Here is a 14,602-nt window from a genome sequence, read left to right as displayed (position 1 = left end):
CCGGAGGCACGTTCAAGGACTTAGCTGACAAAAGACGACTTGAGCTCCAACGCTGTCACGTCTTCTCCAATCTTCCCAACAAGTGACCTTGTTTCACCAATGTTTGGCTCATCAGGGGAACAAACAGTATAGTCTTGAAAAGTGCAGCCTTGGAAAGCCTCAGCGTGGGCGCACTTTTCAAGGCTGTATTGTTTGTTCCCTGCAAAGACAGCTGGAAGCTCTCTACTCACCCTGAGTGGAAAAGAGAGCTCACAACAAGCATTTCTCCTACTCCCAACTATTTTAAAGGCACTGGGTGAGTGGGCCAGGCCCGACCGCCTGGGCCGACCAGGGGTGGGCCAGGGGATGGTTGGCCTAGGAGCAGGAGGGACGGAGCACCCCTCCTGCTCCCAACTTTAACGTGGTCGGGCCGTTCGGGTGTGGGTGGGCCGTGCCGTGTTGGGTCGTAGGAGGGGGGGAAGTTAGTTGGCGGCAGAAGGGAGTTGGCATCCCTCCTGCCATATTCGTGCGGGTGGGGAGGGCAGCATTGGGTGGAGGCAGGAGGGAGTGGGAATCCCTCCTGCTATATGTAGGTCGCTGGAGGGCCCTCGCGTTTGTCGGGGGGGGGGCTCGGTCTTTTTTTTGACAGGTCTGCCTGTCTTTTCATTTTTTTTATGGGGCATTTATTTTGTGTGTGTAACACACGCAAAATATCTGTGCCATGAAAAAAAAATGAATAAAAAAGACAGGCAGGCCTGTCAAAATACCTGCAGACCTGACGGTAACTCAGTTACCGACAGGTCTGCAGCAGTTGGGTTTGCCAATAGTAAAACCCGATCAAAATAGCCAAGCAATTGTTAGTGAATTAATCGCTTGGCTATTTTGCATGGGGCTTTACTAATTTGCATGATACGATCGGGATCGGATCGCTACAGACGTTAGTGAATAGTGCAGGAGGGAAATCTGGTCATAGTAACATAGTAGATGACGGCAGATAAAGACCCGAATGGTCCATCCAGTCTGCCCAACCTGATTCAATTTAAAATTTTTTTTTTTTTTTTTTTTTCTTCTTAGCTATTTCTGGGCGAGAATCCAAAGCTTTACCCGGTACTGTGCTTGGGTTCCAACTGCCGAAATCTCTGCCGAAATCAACTGCCGAAATAAAGGGCTCACAAAACCGATCGGTACACGATCGGTTTGCTTAGTGAATCTAGCCCTAAGTCTATTCCCTTCTAAGGGATTTAGCATGCACCAGTTCCATTAGCACCCTCTAAGCTTAAGTAAAGGGCCCCTAAATGTTTAATGTCAATCATGTTCTGAAAATGCAAAGCCTGCTTACTCTTGGTGGGCTCATTCACGTTTTCTTTTCCCTCCATTTCACAGGGTTGTGCAAAATATTTCTCATCTTCTTTTTTAATCTTGAATATAACGTCAGGATTCACAATTGAATAACCTGTTAATAAAAATATAGGAAAATGGCATTTACATTTTATTTGGTTTGTAAAACCCCTGGGGAGGTGAAATGAGTCTCCTGTTCTGATGGAGCAGTGTTTTAAGGGGTACATAGAGAGGTGGATGTGCGAGGAGAGCGGATTAATCTGTTCACTGAATCTTGTAGAGGTTTCTCTATTGCAGTGTCTCGCAAACTATCCGGAGCCGTGGCACGCTAAACACCTCGAAGCGCGTGGACGTTGATGCGATGATGTGCACATGTGCGAAGGCCCTGCAGACAGGCCCTGAGCTGACAGTGAGAGCGTGCTCAACAGGAGAGACACCAGCTGACTGTCTATAGGACGTGCCTCTCTGTAGGCAGTCTGCTAGCGCCGGCGAATCCCAGCGCACCTGCAATCTCGCCGTGGCACACAGTTTGCGATTCACTGCTCTATGTCCTGGCAGTGGGGAGGTTGTCATGCACACTGTGTGGACTCCTCCCACTGCGTGGAGCAGAGAGCTACTATTGGCTCTTGGAGCAGAGAGCTACCATTGGCTCTTTTGAAAGTCGGAGTTCTTTTTTTCTGCCTGATATAAACAGTGTAGCGCAGCGGTCTCAAACACGCGGCCCGTGGGCCACATGTGGCTCTCCAAGTTTTATTTGCGGCCCGCGGTCTGGACTGGATCATTCCCTTCCTTTTGGAGCAGCAGCGTGTCTGGCCGGTTCGTTCCGTTCAAAGCCGCGGGTTGGCGGCTCCTTGCGCTATTCACGCCTGCATCGGAAGCCTCTCTGACATCACAACATCAGAGAGGCTTCAGACGCAAGCGCGGATCTCGCAAAGAGCCGCCACCCGCGGCTTTGAATGGAATGAGCCGGCCAGACACGCTGCTGCTCCAGTGGCGTACCAAGGGGGGGGGGGCGGTCCGCACAACTGGTCACCCTCCACTGTTCTTCCTAGAGTGCGGCTCGCGGCTCGTCTAGAGCAGGGGTGTCCAACTGCTTCCCTTCCCTTCTCACCGCTGCCATCGGGGAACAGGTCGGCACCATGCTCTTTGACCTCCCTGCTTCTCTCGCCGCCTGACCTCAATTCTGACGTCGAGAGGACGTTCTGGCTAGCCAATCGCTGCCTGGCTTCCCGGAACGTCCTTTCCGACGTTAGAATTGACGCCGGGCGGCGAGAGTTGGTCGGCCCCATGGAGATCTCGGCCTGTTTCCGATGGCGGCAGCAGCAGCAACAGCAGCCTATTCCCCGGCGGTGGTGGCATGGGGGAGGACAGGAAGGAAGAAAGAAAGAAAGAAGGGGGGGACAGGTAGCCAGAAGGAAAAAAGAATGAAGGGGGGGGTGTCAGGGAGCCAGAAACAAAGCAAAAAAATGGGACACGGAATCAGAGAAAGACAGACATAGAGAAAGAAAGAAAAAGTTGGGAGAGGGAATGAGGTCTGGAGGAGAGGAAGCATACAGGAGGCTGAAAGAAGAGAAGAAATATTGGATGCACAGTCAGAAGAATAAAGTGCAACCAGAGACTGATGAAATTATCAAGCAAAGGTAGGAAAATGATTTTATTTCCAATTTAATAATTGAAATGTGCCAGTTTTGAGAAAGAAAAGATATTAACCTTTAAATGTGAGTGCTGCAGAAAAAATAGAGTACTTGGAGGGCCGCAGAAAAAGTAGTTAATGTCTTATTAAAGAAATGACAATTTTGCATAAGGTAAAACTGTTAAAGGAAAGTTTTATAAACTATAAAGAGTTTAACCTCATGCAAAATTGTCATTTCTTTAATAAGACATTAACTATTTTTTTCTGTGGCCCTCCAAGTACCTCCAAATCCAAAATGTGGCCCCGCAAAGGGTTTGAGTTTGAGACCACTGGTGTAGAGCAGGGGTGTCAAAGTCCCTCCTCGAGGGCCGCAATCTAGTCGATTTGTCAGGATTTCCCCAATGAATACGCATGAGATCTATGAAAGCAGTGCATGCAAATAGATCTCGTGCATATTCATTGGGGAAATCCTGACAAACCGACTAGATTGCGGCCCTCGAGGAGGGACTTTGACACCCCTGGTGTACAGAAAAGCAGAGAGAGGCAGTTTGGGAGTCAGAAGGGAGTAGGGAGAAACAAGTTTGTCTCTCTCTGGTTACTACTTTTAGGGGAGCTGGTTGCGAATTTCTCTAAGCATCAGGCTACCTTTATGCATATAGCTCTGGGGATCAGCGTCCCAGAACCCTGAATATACTAGCAAAGAGGGAATTTCTAGTGGCACTATTTACTCTCCTTTTATTTATTTAATATATTTAAAATATTTTAATCTGCTTAATGCCTCAGCGGCTCACAATAAACATGCATACCATTTGAAGACATCATTTATCTCCCAATGATATAAAACATAATTAAAATGGAAGAGTTCCATCTCACAAAGTATGACCTTCTTACATCAGTAAAAGGCTTGAACAAAGAAATGTGTTGTTCGGCAATTGTCTGAACGTCAACAATCTCCACAAAATCGCAGAGTACCTGACAATGCATTCCACAAAGCCGGGCCCGCAATGGAAAAGCAAGACTTCATTGTGCTCACATATCTGACTTCCTCTCTTTTATTCACATCCAATAGTAAACATTTTTCAGACCTCAATGATCGAGACCAGTGTTCTTCAACTGCCGGTCCGCAGAAATTTTCTGCTGGTCTGCAGGGCCAGCACGTCCATCGGGCCCAAGACAGTGTTCTTTAGCTGCTGGTCCACGGTGCGATCAATGCGGCGTCTTCGGGCCGGCTCCCTGATTGCTGCAGTGCACAAAGCCGTGGGACAAGGCTCCTACGCGCATCCTGCGCCTGAACCGGAAGCCTTCTCTCTCTGATGTCGCAATGTCACAGGGAAGGCTTCCAGATGAGGCACAGGACACGCGTGAGGAGCCAATGCCCACAGCTTTGTGCACTGCAGCACTCAGGGACCGGCCTGAAGATAACACCGGGGGTCAGAAGGCAAGGCACAGCATGGAGGGAGAGAGACAACAATGGTAGGGGGAATGCTTTTATTTTTTTTAATTTAGTGATTGATTTACATCTGCTGTCTGTTCAGGAAGAAATGCATTTGTTTCTTTTCCTCTGGGGTTGTACTGTTTGCAGTCTTGCATCTTAGGGTTTTGTTCGTATATATTAGTACTTTTAGTTTTTGGTCCTGCATTTGCATGGGGGTTATCTGTTGAAAAGCATAGAGTATGCTTTAGAAACATAGAAAATGACGGCAGAAAAGGGCCACGGCCCATCTAGTCTGCCCACACTAATGACCCACCCCCTAACTTCCTCTATGAAGAGAACCCACATGCCAATCCCATCTTTTCTTAAAATCTGGCACGCTGCTGGCCTCAATTACCTGTAGTGTATTTTAATTTTGTGGTTAACTATTTTGTGTTGTTAATACGATTATATTGTGTGTATATATGAAAAATTAATGGAAAACTGGTGTTACAATTAGTAGTATTATGGGGGCGGGGTCTGGGGCGGAGATGGGCGGAGTCTGGCCCATGACTTAGCCCAGTGTTCTTCAACTACTGGTCCACAAAATAATTCTTTTATTTCCGCCGGTCCATAAGTGTCAAAAGGTTGAAGAACACTGATCTAGACGGCCTATACAATGTCAAACACTTTAACAAATAGATAGAGTGTCATAGATTCCCCGCTGGACAAATTTCAAAATTTTTAATTATATACGGAAGCGAAATGGCAGCCAGTGAAGCTTCTTCAAAATAGGATTAATGTGTTCATACCTGAACATAACCAGCCACAGGGTACCATAGGAAGCCAGGGGCTACATATGTATATTGGGATTTGAGTATTTACCTGGCCCAACTACGGTAGGTGGAGACATTACAGATGCTAATCTTCTTGATGACAAGCCTGCGATAGTTTATAGAAAAAGTGTATTTACCTCGCGAGATGAGGATGTCATGAACCTCCTTGATGACCTTCTTGTACAGCTCTTTCTGCCATTCTCCCAGAACGTCCCACTCCATCTCCAAGAAATAACCAGCGACATCCTTGAATATGACGGACGTCTGGAAAGCGGACAAGAACACAGTCGGCCAGTTTCCATATGTTTCTGTAGCAGGCTTTGTTATATGACCTCTGTCAGTAAGATCAGATCTCTAGTGCATTATAGTATGAAGACAGTTCTGTTCCTTTAAAAATTCCAGAAATAGATTTCCTGCTCCTTAGACAATACTGGAAATATGTTGGCTGATTTAGTCCTTGGAGGAAGGAAGAGGAAAAGAGAGAAGCAAGGATGTGAAAAAAAAAAAATCTCTCTGAGCTATTGGAGAGCTTATCTGCAAATTGGGAGCTGTTGGGACAACACCCATATGTGGCTGACTCATCCTGCTTGTCCTAGGAGAAGTGGAGAGTTTTGGGGTCAGTGTATTTGTCTGTGTTGTTGCTATTAACAGGAAGGACAGAGATGGCAGAGTAGGGAAGGACGAACAGTTCTTAATGTGAAAATAATATCAAAGAAGTGAACATGGTGGGCGCATGGGAAAGGAGATGCTGTGGACCATCTGAACATTTCTGAGTCAGATGGAAAACCTGGACAGAGATCTGGCTGAACGGTGTCAGGTCAAAAGTGCGCCGGGATAAAGGCGCGTGCAGACAACTGAGCGCAACATGGAGGCGTGCACCGAAGAAAATGACTGTTTTAAAGGGCTCCGATGGAGGGAGTGGGGGGGGGAACCCCCCACTTTATACAGATCGCACCGCATTGTGGGGGGGTTTGGGGGGTTGTAACCCCCACATTTTACTGAAAACTTCACTTTTTCCTTAAAAAACAGGGAAACAGTTAAGTTTCCAGTATAATGAGGGGGGTTACAACTCCCCAAAACCCCACAACGCCGCCACAATCTGTATTAAGCAAAGTGGTGGGGTTCCCCAACAAAAACCCCCGTCGGAGCCCCTAAACATACTCTTTTTCTTTGGCACGCGCTTCCGTCTTGCGCTCAGTTGTCGGCGCGCGCCTTTGTCTTTGGCGGTTTTGTCTATGAACCGGCTGAACACATACAAAGTTGGGAATGGGGCGAGTGAGTGTTGGTAAGAAACTTAGGGCCAGATGCACTAAACAGGATTGGTAAAACTCCGTGAGTCAAAATCTAATCAGATTTTTGGCCAATTCTAAAAGAGCTATTGATGCACTAAAAATTTTGCATGCAAATGATTTGAGTGGAAGTTCGTCATAATCCTCATCTCTCCCACCCGATTGATCGCTGTGAGAGCGACTCTCACACATGTGCAGAGCCGGCAGGGGAAGACCCAAAGCAGCCTCCTGCCACTCAGCTGTTCGGGGCAGGAAACCTTTTTTATTCTTTTTTTATGGGCACAGATGCTGCATGTGTGCTACACATGCACAATAACTGCCCCATTTAAAAGAAAAAAGCCCCCCCCCCAATGATTGTCCTCCCTAACAAACTGGCACTGGGGACCAACCAACCCCCCTCCCCATGCCAGCGAAAATTGGCAGGAGGGATGCCTACTCTTTCCTGCCTTGCCGATTCCCCCCTCCCAACAATGTGAGAAAAGAATTGGCAGGAAGGATGCCCACTCCCTCCTGCCAACAGAGGCCCACCCAGGCACCCCTCCGAACCATCCCCTACCCTCCCTCCACCTCCCCCCGAAAAGACAGGAGGGATGTGCACTCCCTCCTGCCACTGGCTTATCCCCCTCCCCCCTCATCTTAGTGTGAAGTCAGCAGGAAAGAGACTCTGTCTCTCCAAATCTGAGACCCGTCGATCCAAAATGGTTGGCCTTTCCCTCCTTGGTGCATCATGTGATGCAAGGGAGGGGGGGCGCAAGGCCCTGATTGGCTCAAATGCCTAAGGCGCCTCCTGCCTTTTTTTTTTTGGGGGGGGGGGAAGGGATGGTTCGAGGGTGTCTGGCATGGGAAGGCCTCTGTTGGCAGGAGGAAATGAGCATCTCTCCTGCCAATTTTTTCTCACATTGTGGGGGGGGGGGAAAAAGCAAGACAGGAGGGAGTGGGCATCTCTCCTGCCAATTTTCACTGGTGTGGGGCAGGTCAGTCCCCAGTGCCAGTTCGTCAGGGAGGGCCATCATCGGCAGAGGAGTGCTTTTTCTTGAGGGGGGGGTCATGGGGCAGATATTGTGCATGTGTAACACATGCACAGCATCTATGCGCATTAAAAAAAATTTACTGGCAAGACACTTAAGCAACTGGTCTTGACCAGTCGCTTTTTTTGTGTGTATTGCCAAACAGTGTTAGTGCATCATTCGCTCGGGTAGTTTGGACCGGGTTTTAAAATTAAACAGCTAATTTGAATGGCCGGATCAGAAAATGGGCGATCGAGGGTCTGTGTCTGTGCATGGCCGTTTGGAGGAGGATGGGCAGGGGAGGGCTTCAATGGCTGGGAGGGTGTAGATGGGCTGGAGTAAGTCTTAACAGAGATTTCGGCAGTTGGAACCCAAGCACAGTACCGGGTAAAGCTTTGGATTCTCGCCCAGAAATAGCTAAGAAGAAAAAAATAAAAATAAAAATAATAATTTAAATTGAATCAGATTGGGCAGACTGGATGGACCATTCGGGTCTTTATCTGCCGTCATCTACTATGTTACTATGTTACTATGAGGGGGAAAACACATGCTGAGCCGTTTTGCGCATCGGGTCGGCAAATGCAATTGTCGCTAAAGCAGTCAAAACTGGCTTAGCGACACCAACTTTAGTGCATCTAAGACCTTAACCTGCTGGAGGTGGATTGCAGTATTTTGCCTGCAGGTTATGAAATCCCACAGTACTTTGACATGTATTAATGCAGCAGGGAAACCACATATCCTCAGCTGCACAAATGCACTCTAGTCTAGTGGACTCCAGCCTTGAGCCTAACATCTATTAAAGCAGTGGTCTCAAACTCGCAGCCCGGGGGCCACATGCGGCCCGCCAGGTACTGTTTTGAGGCCCTCGTTATGTCTATCATAATCACAAAAGTTAAATAAAACCCGTTTCTTGATCATACGTCTCTTTAGCTATAAATGACAATATTATTATTAAGACTTAGCCTAAAGGAAAGATTTATAAGCTATAAAGAGTTTTACCTCATGCAAAATTGTCAATTTTTTAAATAAGACATTAACTATTTTTTCTGTGGCCCTCCAAATACCTACAAATCCAAAATATGGCCATGCAAAAGATTTGAGTTTGAGACCACTGTATTAAAGAGACCATGCATGAGTAAAATAACCAGAGACATCCGTCTTTCCCTCTTCCTATCTCATAAACCCCTAGGACTGGACCCAAATATACAGATTACTGCAATCTACCTCCCTTCCCTCCAAAACAGACAGAAGGAAAGCGAAGGGAATCACTGTATATAAGAGGAGAGAAAAACATTTCTTGCCTGATCACAGTCTAGGACAGACATTTTCTTCCTGTGTCCCTCTGAATTCTGCAGCTGCTGCCACAGATTCAGGCTGGAGATTTCCCTCTTCCTGGGAAAATGAGCAAGACAGGAGGAGGCTGGGCTGATCCTGAGGGTCTCAGCTAAGTCCCATCGATGCCCCTCTGCAGAAAGGAGACTGGGTGTGGTAGGGATTTTCAGTTGCAGGACAAAGAAAGTTTCTGCTTCCTCTAATGAATCTTTTCCGGTTTTGCAGCTGGGGTGGGGGGAGTAGAGAAAAAAGCTGAGCCTACTCCCCCCTTGCTAAGGTCATCCTGGAACATCCCACCTCCTTAAAGGTGGAGCTGTAGAAACAGCAAATGCAGGAAAACCCCTTTGCAGGGCCACATTTTGGATTTGTTGGTCCTTGGAGGGCCTCAGAAAAAAATAGTTAATGTCTTATTAAAGAAATGACAATTTTGCATGAGGTAAAAACTTTATAGTTTCTAAATCTTTCCTTTTGGCTAAGTCTTAATAGTAATATTGTCATTTATAGCTAAAGAGACATGATCAAGAAACTGTTTTATTTTACTTTTTGTGATTATGATAAATATACCGAGGGCCTCAAAATAGGACCTGGCGTGTGGCCCCCGGGCCGTGAGTTTGAGGAACTCATTTAATCGTCTTTGTGGGGGCTGCCTGAGCTATCTCTAAAGAACCACCTTAAGGAGGCGGGATATTCCAGGATGAGCTCATCAAGGGGGGACCCTTTGAAAGAGCTTTGAGCATGGGCAGCTCTTCCTCTACTTCCCCAGAGCTGCCAAAGGGGAAAAGATTGAGAAAAGGAAGCAGAAACTTTGTGCTGCAACTGGAAATCCCTGCAAGCCCTAGTCTCAGATCTGCAGATCAGGATCAGCCCAGCCTCTTCCAGGAAGAGGGAAATCCTCAGCCTGGATCATGCATTTGTGCAGCTGAGGATGTGTGATTTCCTTGCTATATTAATGTGTGCAATAGTACTGTGAGATTTTCTAACCCGCAGAACAGGGATACTACAGTCCATTTCTGGCAGGTTAACATCCCCCCCCTAACCCACCGTCTGCCACTTACTCCCATATCATCTCCTTTCTCTATAGCCCCTGTATTTCAGTCACTTTGATATTTACTCCCAGAGGGGCTAAATCTCCCTCTACTTCAGGAAACAGGTGAAAGCACCCCTTGATGAATCCCCCCTCCCCTCCATTATTGGGTTTATGTTTACATTTGATCATTTTACTATTGTTACGGTGTTAACAAAATGCTTATCTAACTCCTTCAATTTCATGCCGTTAGGCGTTAGAAACCCCCAACTGACCTACAAATGCATTCACTTAGCAGCCCCTCATTATCTCTCCTCACTTATCTCCCCCTATGTTCCTAACCCCCCTTCACCCCCCCTTGGTGAACTCTGCACATCCAGTAGGTTCCTCCTGTCTGTGCCCTTCTCCTCCACTGCCAACTACAGACTCTGGCCTTGCTGCGCTATATGCCTGGAACAAACTGCCTGATTCCCTACAGTGGGCTCTGTCTCTGGCAGTGTTCGAGTCCAAGTTAAAAGCTCACCTCTTCGAGAATTGCTTTCAACTCCTGACTCCTCCTCGGTGAACCCCAAGGGCATCCCCAGCCCTTATGTCATCTCTGTCCCGAGCAGGGATCGTCTTTTCACAAGGTAAATATGTCTAATTATCATCTACACCAGGGGTGTCCAACCTTATGGCTTCATTGGCCAAAAAAAATGTTTCTGGGGCCGCAGATTGGACACCCCTGATCTACACAGACCCATTAGGAAATCGGTGGTTAAAAAAAATCACAGGTTTCAGGTACCATGGGCATCTGAAACTTGGAACCTGACTTCTGATGCCAACCCATATCCTCCAGGAGCCAGTGAAAGACCTTAATATAGAGGTTTCATACATGACCAGTCAGGTTTTCAGGATACTCACAATGAATATGCATGGATAAATTTGCATGCTCTGAGTCCATTGTGTATGCAAATCTTTCTTATGAATATTCATTATGAATACCTTGAAAACCTGATTGGCTTGGTATGTCCCAAGGACTGGTTTGAGAACCTCAGCTATAGAATAAAAATTTGGTATAAAAGACCAGGAGGAAGATTTACCACTCAGATTTCTTACTGAGAGCTAAAACTCTGTATGAGGACATGACATGTCAGCTGCACACTTCAGATGGTAGCAGATGTTACCGAGAAGACTGACATATGCAATGCCTCCAACTGGAAGGACAATGAAGAGAAATGTCTGAGGTTTTTAAACTTAATCAAGTGACAGGTTGTAGCTGCCTCTTCTCTCCAAGCTTTGTCAGACAAATATTTAACTCCTCTCCATCCACACACACGTAAACACACCTCCATGCACACTTTCATGCATTGCTTCTTCAGAATAGGAACCAAATGGAACCTTCACATGGTTTCTAGATACAACTAAATGTCATTTTCCTGCTCCATATTAACAGGATATTCAGTTGTTAATCCTGATGTTATATTCAAGATTAAAAAGGAAGATGGGAAAGTCCCATGGCCCCATGAAGAGTGAGTAAATGTTTAGGATTTAAAGGGCTTTGCATTTTTCATAGGAGATGGGTCCTGGCCATCAAACATTTGGAAACTTAATATAATTATATCCTTGGTGAATCCTTGTAAATATTTTCTCATCACAGGGCTTCCGAGTGTAACATCTGTGTTCTTGCTGAGTGTTAAGTAAGAGGGAGAGCTCCCCTTCGTGGATCCTCCTGAATCGGAGACATCTGAACAGATTCACCCTCCTGTAACAAGTAAGTATAAAATTCCTCCTGTACACCTTTACTAAGGTCAGCCTAGACCATTCACTAATTTCATGGAGAGATAAAAAGTCATTATCCTCTCTCTTCTTCCCATGGCCTGTTCACTTTGGATGTAGTAGGCTGCCCCGGGGATGGAGGAAGCAACTGGCAAAACCCTGCATTATTAAAAGAAACGGTGGTGATGAGAAGGCTTCTCTGTTATGGAGGGAACAGGATGCAGTTGGAATGAAGTTTTTGGATTGCTGGTGGATTAGTATAAATAGCAAAAGAAACTGACCCTATTCTCCCCACAAGAAGAACACACGAGAAAACAGAAAATTGTGGAGAGTCGATGTCCAAGCTGATGGCTTTATTGAAACTAACAAGTTTTGCTCAAATTTAGTACATTTTTCATAGTAAAAATAGCATAATCCACAGTGGCTGTTGGCTCTTGCAGTTATTAGGTTTCATGCACTATACTTGGAACACAGGTCTATCTAACCCCACCTCCTCCCCCAACCTAGAGAGTTTCGCGGGGACAGAAATCCCACCCGTCCCCGTGAGGAATCCCTCCATCCCCACCCATCCCCGCGAGGAATCCCATCCGTCCCCGCCCATCCCTATAAACTTCAGAAAGTTAGTTATTTCATTTAATTATGCTACTGAATTAAAGGCTCTGGTAGAAACCCATTTACAAATAAGCAAAGAGACTTTATTAATTTGGAAATATTAATTGGGAAGAATACATACTTTGTAAACGGGTTTCTACTAGAGCCTCTAATGTTTATAAATTTTTATCAACACAACTAATATACTACTTTATCCTGAAGCAAAAAAAAAGAAATATAATTTTTTTCCTACCTTTGTTGCCTGGTTTCTGATTTCCTCATGTTCTCATTCAGTTCCTTCCATCCACTATTTCTCTTTTCTCTGCGTCTTCCATTTGCTCTGTTACTGTGCCTCTCCCTTTCTCTCCCCTTCCAAATTGGTCTGCCACCCATCCTCTTCCCTCCGCTCTCCCCATAGTCTGGCATCTCTGTCTTCTTCCCTGCCAGCGTCTTTGCCCCACTCTCTCTTCCCCATTTCCCTTCAGCGTCTTCTCCCCACTCTCTCTTCCCCATTTCCCTTAAGTATCTTCTCCCCACTCTCTCTTCCCCATTTCCCTTCTGCGTCTTCTCCCCACTCTCTCTTCCCCATTTCCCTTCAGCATCTTCTCCCCTCTCTCTTCCCCATTTCCTTTCAGCGTCCTTCTCCCCCCATCTTCCCCATGTCCTGTCAGCGTCCTTCTCCTCCCTCTGTCTTCCCCATGTGCTTTCAGTATCCTTCTCCCCCCTCTGTCTTCCCCATGTGCTTTCAGTGTCCTTCTCCCCCTCTGTCTTCCCCATGTCCTTTCAGCGTCCTTCTCCCCCTCATCTTCCCCATGTCCTTTCAGCATCCTTCTCCCCCCCCCTCCGTCTTCCCCATGTCCTTTCAGCGTCCTTATCCCTCCTCGGTCTTCCCCAGTGCTTTCAGCATCCTTCACCCCCCTCAGTTTTACCCATTTCCCTTTAGTGTCTTTTCCTCTCCACTCCACCTTTCCTCCCTTTCTTCCTCCCTGCCCCTTACCTTTGTGGCGCTTCCCTGCCCGCCCGACAACAGAACAGGCCCGGTCCGACAAATCTCCCTGCCCTGAATCCAGCTGCTGTAAAAAGGTAATTTAGATTCGCGGCTACAGGGCAGAGAGTTTTGTCGGACCGGGCCTGGTGTTGGTCGGTCGGGGGAAAGCGCCACGAAGGTAAGGGGATCTGGCTGGCTCTGCACCCCTCCTAAGGCTGCCCCGGGGCGGACCGCCCCCCCCCCCTTGGTACGCCACTGCCTTGAATTTATCCTACCTGCCCTGCCACAGCACACAGCCAACCAGAAGTCTTTCCGATGTCAGCGCTGACGTTGGAGGGAGGGAGGGCTTTGCTTAAGCCCTCCCTCCGTCAGCACTGACATTGTGGAAGACTTCTGGGTCGGCTGTGTGCTGCGGCAGGGCAGGTAGGGAAAAGAAGACGAGCCTCGCGGCTCGAGTGCATCCAACCCCGTGACCCTAGAGGGCGTCCCCACATGATCCCCGCGACCCTATGGGGCGTCCCCACGGGATCCCCGTGACCTGAAGGGGGAACCCACGGGATTCCCGTCGTCTCCGTTCCTATGCAGCTCTCTACCCCACCCCCACAGCTTTCCCTGCCCTGGTCCCCCCTGGGATCCTAATTGAACCTTAACCTCTGACCAGGGAGGTACACCTCAGGGTCTCAGACAGACACATTCCAGCCCCTCTCCTCCCCCAGTGCTTCAGGCGCTCTGTGCTATGGTTTGAGAACTATCGTCACTGTAAATCTGATGCAGTTCCATGTGTTAACTTTGTAATTTCTCTCATTTGTCACCTTCACCCCTCTGTGCTGTAGCCACTGAATCACCAGCTAAAGCCTGTCTGTTGGAAGCTGGGAGTATCTCAGACCGAAATGCTGGAAGAGGTGATGAAACCCTGATGCAAGACTGAGGGACAGACAGCCTAGCTAACGGCTGTAGGGTGAGGCGCTGGTGCTTGGGTGAGGGACCTGCTAATGGTGAAACTGCTTTCCTTTGTATGTAAGCTTTTCCACAAAACAGTCAAGAGGTCGCTGTAAACCTAAGAAGAGGGTAACATATTTCTCCACTATAATAAAGCAGGTGTATTTATATATGAACTGAATAGTTAAAGAAGTTCCTGGGGTTCTCCGTGCTTTGGGACCAAGTGTGGAGGACTCTTAGGCCTGAATTAAAAAGAAAACTCTTCTTTTTTGTAAACGGCTTTGCTGTTCATTTTCCTCTCCCTCCTCTTCCGTTCCCTCTTTCTGTGTTGTGGTAAAACCTTTCTGGTATCTTAAGGCTCAGTGGCCATCACCCTTGCATGTACAAACAATTATCAGCCATCCCGTGTGGCGTGTAAGATGGACGATCACCTTGCTTGGTGCAGGGCTGTTTAGAGTTTCCAGATGACTCTGAAAA

The 14,602-nt window shown here is 47.3% G+C and overlaps 1 protein-coding gene and 1 long non-coding RNA gene across 5 annotated transcripts in view; one reads left to right on the top strand and one right to left on the bottom strand.

Annotated features, from left to right (window-relative positions):
- Window positions 1-9,041, bottom strand: part of LOC117367620 (zinc finger protein 271-like) — a 35,917-nt gene extending 26,876 nt beyond the window's left edge. For 3 of the 4 annotated variants that reach the window (XM_033960354.1, XM_033960352.1, XM_033960355.1), the window contains exons 1-3: window positions 8,795-9,041; window positions 5,335-5,461; window positions 1,319-1,432 (exon numbers count right to left, since the gene is read on the bottom strand). In XM_033960354.1, coding sequence (XP_033816245.1) covers window positions 1,319-1,432; window positions 5,335-5,461; window positions 8,795-8,818 — 265 coding nt within the window. In that variant the 5' untranslated portion in view covers window positions 8,819-9,041. The remainder of the gene's footprint in view (window positions 1-1,318; window positions 1,433-5,334; window positions 5,462-8,794) is intronic. The other variant, XM_033960353.1, reaches the window with a different exon arrangement.
- LOC117367672 overlaps window positions 1-14,602 on the top strand; it is a 60,809-nt gene extending 46,207 nt beyond the window's left edge. Inside the window, exons 6-7 of the long non-coding RNA XR_004540814.1 lie at window positions 11,489-11,602; window positions 14,020-14,602. This is a non-coding gene — a long non-coding RNA (uncharacterized LOC117367672). The remainder of the gene's footprint in view (window positions 1-11,488; window positions 11,603-14,019) is intronic.

This window comes from Geotrypetes seraphini, chromosome 10, assembly GCF_902459505.1.
Source record: "Geotrypetes seraphini chromosome 10, aGeoSer1.1, whole genome shotgun sequence".
Lineage (NCBI taxonomy): Eukaryota > Metazoa > Chordata > Amphibia > Gymnophiona > Dermophiidae > Geotrypetes > Geotrypetes seraphini.
This window is presented reverse-complemented; position numbering and strand designations above follow the sequence as displayed.